General features: G+C 47.1%; 2 protein-coding genes across 2 annotated transcripts; one reads left to right on the forward strand and one right to left on the reverse strand.

Annotated features, from left to right (window-relative positions):
* The first annotated feature begins 1,277 nt into the window (after positions 1 to 1,277).
* On the forward strand, positions 1,278 to 5,377 carry LOC123071080 (serine carboxypeptidase-like 18). Its single transcript, XM_044494558.1, has 11 exons — positions 1,278 to 1,560; positions 1,661 to 1,800; positions 1,894 to 1,970; positions 2,079 to 2,304; positions 2,460 to 2,497; positions 2,593 to 2,694; positions 2,791 to 2,874; positions 2,940 to 3,101; positions 3,657 to 3,967; positions 4,057 to 4,102; positions 4,174 to 5,377. Exons 1-11 carry the CDS (start codon positions 1,421 to 1,423, stop codon positions 4,255 to 4,257), a joined length of 1,410 nt encoding a protein of 469 aa, XP_044350493.1. The 5' UTR covers positions 1,278 to 1,420; the 3' UTR covers positions 4,258 to 5,377.
* A 3,072-nt stretch (positions 5,378 to 8,449) lies between these two features.
* On the reverse strand, positions 8,450 to 9,893 carry LOC123071081 (uncharacterized). The gene has a single exon (XM_044494559.1). The coding sequence runs from the start codon at positions 9,661 to 9,663 to the stop codon at positions 8,680 to 8,682; it is 984 nt and encodes a 327-aa protein (XP_044350494.1). The 5' UTR covers positions 9,664 to 9,893; the 3' UTR covers positions 8,450 to 8,679.
* Between the last annotated feature and the right edge of the window lie 2,948 nt (positions 9,894 to 12,841).

Consider the following 12,841-nt stretch of genomic DNA (forward strand, 5'->3'; position numbering starts at 1 on the left):
GAGACAAAAAAATGGAAAAGCTAGGAAAAAGTTTGAAAATGACCTTCGATGTACATGTGCCATACACATTTTTTTCTCGTTCTTTCTTTCTTTCTTTCTTTCTTTTCTCTCTCTTGTATCGACTAGTAGAATTTATGTATTAAATTAAGTTTACCGTGATTAACTTGCTCCCTGAAGTCCAAACCCGACGAAAAGAGTAGTCATAGTACAGAGACGATCCCCTGGCCTTCGCCTCGTGCGCTAACGCGAGGGCGATCAGGAACCACGCCTCCCGCTGGCGCCGCCGTAGATCGGCTTCGTCTTCCGTGGTGTTAGGCATAGAAGTGCAGTGGATCTCGGCCTTGCCGGCGGAAGGGCTCATACATCATTTTTAGATATTTTTTGTGTTTGTCTAGATTTGTGTTTTATTTAGGAAGACGATGCGGGGGTGGCTCTTTGAATTTGAAATAAGGTTTTTTCCGTCTAAGCCCCGTTCTGGTGGTGCGTTTAGCATCATCAGAGGGCGTGTGGAGATTTGACTTCAACAGAGCTCACATGATTCGGTCGGCGTTTGTCTGGATCCACTTGAATGTGATCTTCGTTCGTACGTGTTCGTGTGTCTTCAGATTAGATCCTTCCGGTCTACGCTTCTCTTCATCGGCGGCTGTTGTTCTGGCGCGCTGGTCCTCTCGAGACTTAGCACAACGACTTTCGACTGTTTACTATAACAAGGTTGGTCTGGCTCTAATGATGAAGGGACGATGATGGTGCTGTGCCTTCAGCTTGCTCCGGTGATTGTAGTATTTGTTAGGTGGTTTGCGGATCTGGATGTAATTTTTACTTCTAGTGTTATTTGTACTGTCTTGACAATTGATGAATAGAGCGAAAATATTTCTCGTAATTTTTTTTACTTTCATTATGCTGCTCTCTTTTATGTCTTGAAATGTGCTATTATAGATAAGGCCATTATTATAGATGAGGTCAACCTATGGGTTACTGCAGGGGCTAAACAATTAGGAAAAATTGTATTGCGCGAGTAATTGTCATGCCGTACTACGGTCTTGTCTAACTCTAAAACTCTATCCTTCTCTATTTTAATAGATGAGGCAAAAATTTTGCTTCCGTTTCGGAAAAAAAAGTTCTATGTTACTAAGTTACTCCCACTATGCGCGGAGGCGTGGCACTGATTGGGATTCACCGAGCTGACGTGATGAGTTTCGGTGATTAGATTCGTTTCCAAGCGGCGGATGTTGCCAGTCGTCCTGCCGTGACACGTCTGGCTAAGGGGCATGACACGTGTGGTAGAGCAGTTGAGACCGGCAGAAAATCTCCTCCGCCTTTAGACAGTTCCGGCCAAAACTATGCCAGCAGTTGATCCGCTGCCCGTGCTCTGCTCTGCTCTGCCGCCGTTGCCGCCGCTAGTCCGAGTACGAGTACAGAGATGATCCCGACGCGGCTGCTCTGCTGCTGCTACTTGCTGTGGTTCATCTTCATCGCCGTCGCCCCGCGCACGATCGATTCCAAGCTGGTGACCACCCTCCCTGGCTTCGACGGCCGCCTCCCCTTCCGCCTCCACACTGGGTGGGTACCTTCGTCTCCATCTCAATCTCCACGAGCTAAAGTCTATCTACTTCTTGCATTCTTATAAATCGACATGTCCATGAATGAATTGAATCGCAAGGTACGTGGAGGTGGACCAGGGCACGGAACTCTTCTACTACTTTGTCGAGTCGGAGGCCGGCGGCGAGGGGGACCCTTTCCTTCTCTGGCTCACCGGCGGCGACCACTGCTCCGTCTTCAGCGGGCTCGCCTACGAGATCGGTCTCTCTTTTCATCCAATCAACTACTATTACTGATTGCGGGGCCGTCTCTCCATCTGCAGCATGATCATATTATCATTCATGTATAGTACAGGTCCCATCAGGTTCGTCCTGGAGCCCTACAATGGCAGCTTACCACGCCTGCACATCAATCCAAACTCATGGACAAAGGTCTTCCTAGCCAGCTTCTTGTTCCATCTGAAGCAGCTCGCTGCCTGTAATGTATATGTACGCATGCTGCTTGCGCTTGCACCCTAATAGTACCAAGGGAATGTGCAGGTGGCACACATCCTGTTCGTCGACTCACCGGTGGGTGCTGGATTTTCCTTTTCCAAGCAACCCAAGGGGTACGAGGTCGGGGATGTGTCCTCCTCATTGCAGCTCCATGACTTCCTCATCAAGTGGTTCAGCGACCACCCCAAATACCTGAAAAATCCTTTCTATATCGGTGGAGATTCCTATGCTGGAAAACTTGTGCCATATATCGTGCACATCATTTCACAAGGTACATTTATAGTATATACCATGTGCCCTGTTTTGCAAGTCCATCTGCGTAAATCTGTGTGCAAACTAGTATGATCAATTGTTTCAATTCATTATAAGCTCTATCTGAAGTTCTGAACTGTATATGAATTCATGCTCACTAGCTTCCCTCTTCAGGTATTGAAGCAGGAAATAGTCCCCGCATTAATCTTAAGGTACCATAATGACATAATCATTACTACTTAGTTGTTTTAGCGATAACAGTAAGTATCATAAATGATTATTATATATGTATGTCTATTGATTTCAGGGATATCTAGTAGGTAACCCGTCGACTGGTGAAAGCATCGATATAAGCTCTAAAGTGCCATATGCTCACGGAGTTGGTATAATATCAGATCAATTATACGAGGTAACTAGACTCGAGCCTCCTTGCAGCCATGTATATAGTCCATTCTATCGCGATCAGGGTGGGCATTAATACGTTCTTTGTTGATAATATATGTAGACCATATTGGGGCATTGCCAAGGACAGGACTACATGTTTCCAACAAATGATTTGTGCGCCCAAGCTCTGGATGATTTCAATCATGTAAGAAGAACAAAGAAACATCTTATGGTAGAATTGATTTGACTGTTCGCCATGCGATTTTGCAGCTTTTGTCCGAAGTTCAGCAGGCCCAAATTTTGTTGGACACCTGCGTTTTTGCGTCCGTTCCAGCCCGACCAGAAGCTGATAGTGGGACCGAGTACTCGGGTGGCTCTGGTAGGAGGATCCTAGTTGGAAATCCGCCACCTCGCCCTCCATTTGGATGTATCGTAAGTAGCAATGTCTCCATTCTTCATGCAGTACAATGCAAGTTAGATAGCCGTCCATCGCTTTTAACAATTTATTACTATATAATACTCCCTCCGTTCCTAAATATTTGTCTTTCTAGAGATTTCAACAAGTGACTACATACGGAGCAAAATGAGTGAATCTACACTCTAAAATATGTCTATATACATCCATATGTGGTAGTCCATTTGAAATCTCTAAAAAGACAAATATTTAGGAACGGAGGGAGTATAAAACTTTATTACAACTAATGTACTAATATATTAGTTGCAATAACATCTTATATTATGGGATGAAGCGAGTAGTACTTAGCTAAGGAAAAAGCAACTTAATAGTGCCCTATGTAGAACAAACTAACCAATATTGTGGCAGACTTATGGGTAATACTGCCTATTGTATTTTTCCATCGCTTTTAACAACTTATAAGTACTTAAACGAGAATAAAAGTAGGGAAAGTTGTGGTGAAGCTCAGGCTCCAAAAAAACACTCTCTTTAAAAGTAACTTATTAGTGCTATATATACCAATATTGTGGCAGACCTATGGGTACTACCTATCGTATTTCTGGGCAAATGCGGAGGTGGCCCGAAATGCTCTTGGGATCAAGGAGGGGAGCGTGGAGGAGTGGGTGAGGTGCCACAACGGCGATCTGCCCTACACAATCGACCTCAGGAGCAGCATTGAGTACCACCGGAACGTCACGGCCAATGGTGGCTACCGTGCGCTTGTATACAGCGGCGACCATGACGCGATGGTGCCGCACCTGGGGACACAGGCGTGGATAAGGTCACTTGGCTTCCCCATCGCCCACCATTGGAGGGCGTGGCATCTCCATGGCCAGTCTGCTGGGTACCCCCACACGCACATCATTGTTGCTAGCTACTACTACTTGCTTCACGCTTACTGCATATTCTTGTTGATGCATGTATTTGTTGCAGGTTCACCTTAACTTACTCCAACAACATGACATTCGCAACCATTAAGGTAACACTTGCCTTCTTAATCTGCCTGGATGCACAAGCTGGTGCTGATCAAGTTCCATTCGGTTGATGCAGGGCGGCGGGCACACCGCGCCGGAGTACGAGCCCGAGAGGTGCTTCGCCATGTTTAGCCGATGGATACTCGGCGAACCACTCTAGTACTCCTAACAGCAACGACCAAGTAGAGAAGGGGGAAAGCGACACCACTCCACTAATCAATGGTTCCTGCTACAACATATAGGTGCGTGATGCCACGCCCGTCTATATTGGAGGAAAAACACTTAAAATATTTTAGAAAATATAGATACCTCAAATATCTTGCTAGGTGCGGTATAGATATACTACGAGACAAAGAAAATTCTAGCAAGAAAAAATAAATCTGCATTGGTGCAGGAGACAAAGATTTTACAAATGCAGGTTCAGAGGGATCACACCAACGATATATACAACTTGTCGCCATGCTTACGTTTACATACAGCTACTCTCCAACTAAAGATACAATGATCTCACATTAGATTGACACATGGCTATGGCTATTGCTTTTCAAATTTCAATGAAATTGACACATGCCTTATGGCCATTGCTTGTCCAATTTCAATGCCGCCTCCTTGTACGCCATATTTAAAGGAAAACGTTTCACGCCGGGGCGCCGGCGGCGCCGGCCGCACCGGTGCACTCGGTTTCCTGTTGCTGCTAGTAGGCCAACCACCCATCCCTTATTCTCTCATCTCTATTCTTCTCCTCTGCTGCTTTCTTTTTTCTGCTCTTGCCATGGCGCCCAATGCCTGCCCCCTCAACACTTCATGCGGAGCTTGCCGTCGTTGACGGCCAGACCGCCTACTGCCGTGAGACCTCCCTCCCCCATTGATGCAAGCATCTCTCCCCTTCTCTTGCTTCGAAGCTGCCCTCTAGCTGCTGCATGTACAGAGGGCGTCACACACTCCACCGCACCCCGGTGGTTGATGCATGGGTCTGCTGGCGGTTCCGCCTTGCCCGAAGGAATGCCCTCGAGGCGTTGTTGGAAGCAGGGGCGCCGGCGGCTGTGGGCTATGGCCAGGAAGATGAGGCATGCTCTCCTTTCATGCCCAACCAGTACCTCTGCTTCAACCAGCCAGATTGTTTGCTGGGACCGGCAATGATTTTTGCTGGAACTAGTGTATTTATTTTGCTGGCGATCAAGCACATGCTGTCATTATTATGCTGCTACCTTTTTGCTGGAACTAGCTACAATTTTTACTGGAACCGGCAATGAAATTTGCTGAAACCGTTGTCTGAACTTGCTTGAGAACCCGCGTAAGTGTTGATCTTTTCTGTGACATTCATCAGATTTTTGCTGGAACTCGCTACAATTTTTGCTGGAACCAGCTACAACTTTTGCTGGAACTGTTGTCTGAATTTGTTGTGGAACCTGCGTAAGTTGTGATCTTTTCTGCGACATTCATCGGATTTCTGCTGGAACCGACTACAATTTTTGCTGGAACCGGCTACAACTTTTGCTGGAACCTTTGTCTGAATTTGTTGGGGAATCCGCGTAAGTTGTGATCTTTGCTGCGACAATTTATTTGCTTTTTTTGCTGCAATCGGTGACAAGTTTTGCTGGAAACGGTGTTGGAATTTGTTGAACCAACCATCGGAGTTTATCTGTCTGTGTCCGCCTGTCCTTTGATTTTGCTACAACAGTGATGGTGAATGCTACATCCGGCGGTGATTTTTGCTGGATTCAACACATGCAAATGATGGAGACGAGTAGCACGACGTGTTGCAAGCGGCACCCACCGGCGCCAGAGACGACGCGCGGCGTTGCCGCTGCGAGTAGCCTCGTCGGCGAAGCATCACCCTACGGCTAGCAGAGGTGGGGATTTTTCCCCAAGACTTCGAGCAACGCTGCGAGTAGGCTCGTCGGCGATTCGAGTTGGGGGCAGATGCAGTAGCAGGGGAAGCGAGCGGCGCCATGGATGGCGTCTTGTTCTAGGGACAAGCGGCGGCCTGGGACAGTGCGTTCGTGGGCGTCTGCGTTGACTAGCGATAAGGTGGGAAAGAGAGAGTCCTGCGTGCGAGGGATGCGGAAGTGGGGACGAGACGCTTCAATCTGAACGGTTTCTATGCATCACATCTGACGGTCAAGGTCGGACCGGCCGAAAGTTTAAGCCGGAGCACCGGCGCAGATTACTGCCCATATTTAAATTGACAGACACGACTTCAGGTCACGTTAACGAGGCCTCACGGCTTTCTTATTCAGATCAAAGAGCATTTTGTCTATCAATTTCCTAAGGGCTTGACTTGAGGTCCTGAGCTGGAGCGACATGGTTCCTTTCAAGTTGCTCCGTTACTGAACGGTTCCAAAAAATTAAAAGTACAGATAGGAGTGAGTTTCCAGAACACCGATGTAATGTTTCAGACACCAGCACCGAGCGGTTGAGTCGTTAATCTATCGCTACGACGCGAATAGCTGACGAGGGCCAACTTGGTCAGGATCGCTCGGTAAAGCAGTCCTTCCAGAAAGACAAGCAAATCCGGCCAGCAAAATCATCGTATTACAAACAAACAGGACAATTCGTGCTAAGTAAGTTAGGATGAAAGTAACATGACCAATAGACAGAAATATAATGGCACGCAGCAGACGAGTGAACGAGTATAAAAGGAAGATCCTAGTATAAAAGGAAGAAATTATCAAGCATCACCATCCATCAGCATCTAGGCAAGCGAGCAGAAAAAAGCTTCGCTGTTTATTCAAATGGAGAAGTTGCGTGACACGGAGGAAGTGCATTGATCATAATACTACTTCAGGCCAAAGAGATGGTATCATAGTAGGTCGCCACTCACATGTCAAAGTGCACTCTGACTGGGCATCATCACAATCCATAGTTCTCCATACTCCACAAACATGGTATATATGTTAGTCCTGCTACCAAAATGGCTCCCAAAATACTCCACAAACATGGTATATAGAAGAAACAAAAGGTATCACAATGGTCGTGCACGATACTCCTACCACCATCATGATGGAGAATTAATCTTACAAACCACTCTCCAATCTACACAACTTTATGGATAGGATTTTAAGGTAAGTTCACTTATCTTAACAAAATGAATCGAACATGAAGAATTGAGGGAACCAAAATAAACCGTTATTGTTGGTTTCATGAAAAGCCCAGTTCCAATTAAGCATAGTTACAACTTACAAGTTCCTGGTACCCTCTTAGATAAAACATCTTCACTCATCCCTAGATAGCGGTTTTTTGCCTTAGGATCATGGTTTTCGAGTCGCTAGCGACTCGGAAAAAGTGGAGCCTGCAGTTGCGACTAGTCGCGACTCGCGACTCGAGTCGACATTTTTTTGTGACTCATCGACTAGTCGCGCGACTCGAAAACCATGCTTAGGATTTGTCCCATTGTCATCCCAATCAGACTTGGTGAAATGAAAATGACAAGGCTCTAATGACACATACAGATCTTACAAAATTATAGAGTTTTGAATACCATGTAACCAAGTAAATTTCTGCAACCTAAGGTGAGAAACAAATTGAGATTTCTTCAGAAGTTTCGACAGATCAAAGCAATCCTTGAAATAGCATATATCTAAACTTAAAATTGATTCAATTCAATCGAGTAAGCAACAAACTGGAAACATGGCATATTTTACTAGCACAGTACAAGAGAGCGTGCATTCATTTCAACAAGCTTTGCTTCGTAGCACGGTGATAAAAAACATAACAAGGATGAATTCTGATGGTTGCAACTTGCTACAAGTATAAACCAAATTAAAAACAACAAGATCACTGCTAAATAATAAGATAAACTGCACAATGTTATGACAAAACAGGAACATACTGATTTTGACAAGTACTTCAGAAACATATTCCAACACAACTGAGTATAGAAGCTGAAAGGAATGCATCAGTAATACTCCTCAAATTTTACCCATCTCTTTCTCTAACAACAAAGCTAATTGTGCACATTTATTTCGTTGAAACTATTGTGCACATTTATTAGATAGTTCTCTGCCTAAACTATAGATGTGCATAACAGGACCAGTCCTGTAACATGAAAATAATAGTGCAGTTTATCTCCCAAACTCCCACAAAAAACTGGTCATCTCCACTCCAACCATGCTTAAGAAATCAAAACTGCATCTGCGCGATTGCTTTTCTAAATGTCACGACAGTCATCATCAATTCTACACGGTTGCTTGCTTTTCTAAGTGTCACGACAGGGAAAGAGTAAGAGCATCAACAATCATGAACTCCTCAAGCTGGCAAAGAGAATAATAACTCAATATCACAATGCTAACCTCCACTCTTACCACTAAATCAACTAACCATGAGCCAAGAATGATAAGTAACAAACACAGTAAAGAAGAACATGATTTTGCAGCAGAATGAGAACTTCCTTTATGTTGCATACCACAGATCAGTCCATACTGCGCATTATTATTAATTACAGATTACAACAGGCAAGCACAATAAACTAGAAACAAGAAAACTAAATGAAGTCCTGGCAATGCCACGCTCTTCTTTAGAGCAGGATCCAACAGCACAGCTAGTATTTGGAAGGAGCAGGCGAGTGAGCAGCTTACGAATCTCACAGGTTCTCCATCTGGATATTGCTCTTGAGCGGCACGTACTCGCCAAGGTAGCCGCCGAGGTGCTCGTACAGCGCGGTCCTGTCGATCTCCTGGTTGTGGTAGGCCTTGCAGGCGTAGTAGAAGACGCTCTGCGCGAGCAGCCCCAAGAGATTGACACAGACGAGAACAGAGACGAGCAGAGCGCCGACGCCTATCCGGCCGGCCAAGCTCATGTCGAGGCTCCCCTCCTCGCCCCGCGCCTTGACGACAGCCGAACGGAACATCCCCGTGATGAGCCCGCAGATGGCGAAGTAGGAGAAAACGAGGACGGCGGCCGTGCGAGTGCGGCCCTGAAGGAGCTGCTTGCTCTTGGACATGGCGGCGAGGCCGCAGAGGGGCTCGAGCACGGAGATGACGCTGGCGAGGTGCCAGAGCGCGGAGATGTAGACGTGGATGGCGAGGAAGAGGAAGGCGACGGCGAGGAGGGCGAGGAGGAAGGAGAGCGGGGGCGGGGTGGAGGCGGTCATGGGCGGGTCGAAGAGGAGGATGAGGAGGACGACGGTGATGACGAAGCCGACGTGGTAGGCGAGCATGAGGAGCGAGACCCAGAGGAAGGTGCGGAGGAGGCGGGGCAGGATGGGCGGCAGCGCGGAGAGCGAGGAGGCGATGGAGGCCGGCTTGGCGGCGTAGAGGGAGGCGACGGTGAAGACGGCGGCGGCGGTGGAGAGGAGCGAGAAGGTGAAGAGGAAGATGAGGTAGAGGAACTGGTAGGCGAAGAGGGCGACCCACTGCGCGGAGGTGGCGGTGTAGTCGGAGGTCCGGATGCGGCGGAGGATGGGGTGGGTGAAGAGGGAGTGCGCGAGCACGGCGAAGGAGAGCGGGAAGACGAGGCAGGCGGTGAGCAGCGCGAAGGTGCGCGGCGCGGCGCGCGGGATCGCCGCGGAGACCCGCACCAGGTCCGCCGCGCCGAGCGCCGCGAGATCGCGCGTCGCCAGCTCCATGGGCGGTGGAGAGGGAGAAGGGGGAGGGGGATCCGGCGATTGATTTGGTTTGGGCCCGCCGGAGCTGCGGTGTGGTGGGGAAGGCGCGGTCGGTGGGGGGCGTCGGGCTCGCTCGAATCGGGGAAGGGATAGGGGGGTGCCCGGCCCCGTGTCGAGAGGGTTCTTGTGGGCGCGCGTGGCGCCAGGCGACGAGGGCAGGCGGTCCGGGATGGATGAAGATCCGCGAGGCGCACGGGAGGCGGCAGGGCTTGGGCTCATGTGGTAATCGCCCGCGCTGCGCGACGGACCACGAGTGAGGGCCGCGGCAGAAAAAAAAAAGGTGACGGCCGCGGGTGACTTCGACGCCAAGTATCACCAAACGGGAACCACGAGGGGGCGCTCTACGACTTTCTATGGCCCCCTACCTGAAAAAATGTCAAAATAAATTGAAGAAATACTACTCAAAAAGATTCCCTAAGGCCCCTCCTTGTATTTATATTTAGAGAATGGGCCCCTCCTTGTATTTATATTTAGAGAAAGGACCCCTCCCACTCCCTCCGTAAAGAAATATAAAAGCATTTAGATCACGGAATGCTCTTATATTTCTTTACAGGGGGAGTAGTATTTATATTTAGAGAAAGGTGGGGTAAGGGCATTGTCCGGATCCTCTTCAGCTTCCACCTCAACAAACTCCACGTGCGCAGCCGACTCGAACTCCATCAATCGGTGCCTTCTACCCTACCTTAAGAGCTTTTTTGGGGAGTTTCTGCACTATAAAATTTAGCTCTGCACAAGAAAATACAAACCAAACGGGCTAACCCCACAAAAAGAACTAGAACTCCCCGTTTTTTTTCTAAAACTCTTCAGGCCGCGTTTGGAGTGTCGTTTTCCAGCTGGTTACACTTGTAAAATACACCTTTGTTAAGAAAACGATGGATGAGCAGTCCGCGCGCTTGGAATGTTGTTTCCAGAACGTAATTATTACGCCCGTATCTGTAGTGGGCTGGTTTCTGATACACTCCTCAGCCCATCCGTTTTGCAAATACCACTCATGGAATGTATTTCGTTGGGGACCAGTAAAATCCAGACGTAGGAATTTACGGGTGTAGGAAATAAACAACAATCCAATCGGGGCCTCAAGGGTGCTCCAAAAACTCTAGAAGTTGGAGTTGGATGGAATCACCAACCACTACCACCAGTAAGTGGATTGTTTTCCCCATATCATTTATATCTATACCAATATAAAAAGATCAAAATGGGCAGATCCAACAAATCCCGGCCATCAAATTAGGTCAATCCAACGACTCAGGCTGCTCCAATGGTGAGCGCTCAACATGTTTAGTGTGCAGCTAATATCATACCAAATATTAATGCACATGCTAATCACATAATTAATACGTAAATAATATCCTACCTAATATTTACATGTAATTAATATATTACCTAATATCAACGTGCATTGCACGTACATATTTACTAGTCCAATCAAAAGATCATTTCCATCAAATTTCTTATTCTTAAAGCTAAAAGCCAAACATGATAAACTGCTCTTTGGTGGAGCTATAACTCTTGTATAAAACAGCTCCAAAGTAAATTTCATGGAGTGCAGCTAATTTTGGTGACACGGAGCAGTCCCAGACAGGCTCTAAAAGAGGGGAAACACATCCCTTGACATCTCTCACGAATCTCTACACCCATCTCCCTCAGCAGCTCTCCCTCTCGTAACCCTACCCCTCGTTCAGCTACGTCGGTCCCCGCCACCACGCCCAGCTACCCCCCGTCGCCGGCATGTGAGCCTCTCGGTCGGCAGATAGGGCCATCCCAGTCTCTCCCCCGCCGGATATTGTCCCTTTAGTGCAATTCTCTCGCTGCCAGCCAGGAGCATCGAGCTCACCTAAAGGAGAAGCCCACCCCCGATGTGGCGACAACATTGACGCCCGAGCCCCATCAAACACGATCCAAGAGCAACATCCTAAATTGGGCTGGTTCCAACAGGCCAACAATTTCCCCAGCTAGGTTGCTAGCTAATGGTGGCGTTGGAAGAAGTTGTGCTCGGTGTCGAACGGGCGAGATTCGCAAAGTGAAGCTGCCCCATCGCCACCCATGATGTTTGCCACCCGCGCCAACATTCCCTCATGCCTCCCCGCCCCATCACTGACCTAATCGCTATCCCTGACGCCACATCATGGTTCCTAATAGTGCACATATATGTCCCCGAAACACATCGCTTGTCCACCTTTGTCTCCGCCTGTCTCTCCATGTCGGCACCCCGTCTCATAGCTTCTTGCCACTTGAGGCCGAGGCTTGGAAGAAGGAGGCGCATGCCACACTCGCTGAGTTAAAGGCTGGGATAGACGAGGAGGACATTGTCGAGGCCGTGAAGGGAAAGGCCGTCATGGAGATTTTCTCCTTCGACACTGCCAGCGACCCAAGCTATCATTGCTAGCTAATTGCTGCAATGGCGACCATACATATTCTCATGGTTCAACATCAATCGTGTCCAACGTGTACGTTACAACCATCATATTTGGGATTTTTTGTGAGATTTGATTTGAGTATGGGTGGGAAGGCAAGGAAAGTTTTAATTTAGTTTAGGTTTGCGTGAGATTTGATTTGATTTGGTTATGAGGAAGGAAAATCAAGGAAAATTTTGATGTAGCTGAGGTTTAATTTGATTTGGGTATGGGCGGGAGAATGCAAGGAAAGTTTTGGTTTTTATTGAGATTATGGTAAGATTTTATTTTATTTGATTGAGTTGATTTTGATAAGATTTTATTGGGTTAATGAAGAGAAGGGAAGGGGACAAAATCACATTCCAGGCGGCTAATACGGGGGACAATACGACTAAGGAACAGAAGAGGTGGCTCGACTCGTTCGAGCTAAAGATTAAGTAGGGTACCATGGTTTGACTAGAAAATTATGCTTATCATGCCTTTGACTCCATGTTAGGTCTGAATTTTAATTTTTTTTTTAAATATACATTTTGAAATGTTGTTGAATTGTGTGACATTGAAATTATGCTTATCATGCCTTTGACTCCATGTTAGGTCTGATTTTTTTTTAAATATACATTTTGAAATGTTGTTGAATTGTGTGACATTGAAACACATTAATGTCAATTTGGAGTTGAAATAGAGTTCAAATGCATATAAGATACCTACTGGAAAACTAAGAGGAAAATATATACTAGACACTAATC

The sequence above is a fragment of the Triticum aestivum genome, chromosome 3B, assembly GCF_018294505.1.
Source record: "Triticum aestivum cultivar Chinese Spring chromosome 3B, IWGSC CS RefSeq v2.1, whole genome shotgun sequence".
Classification (NCBI taxonomy): domain Eukaryota; kingdom Viridiplantae; phylum Streptophyta; class Magnoliopsida; order Poales; family Poaceae; genus Triticum; species Triticum aestivum.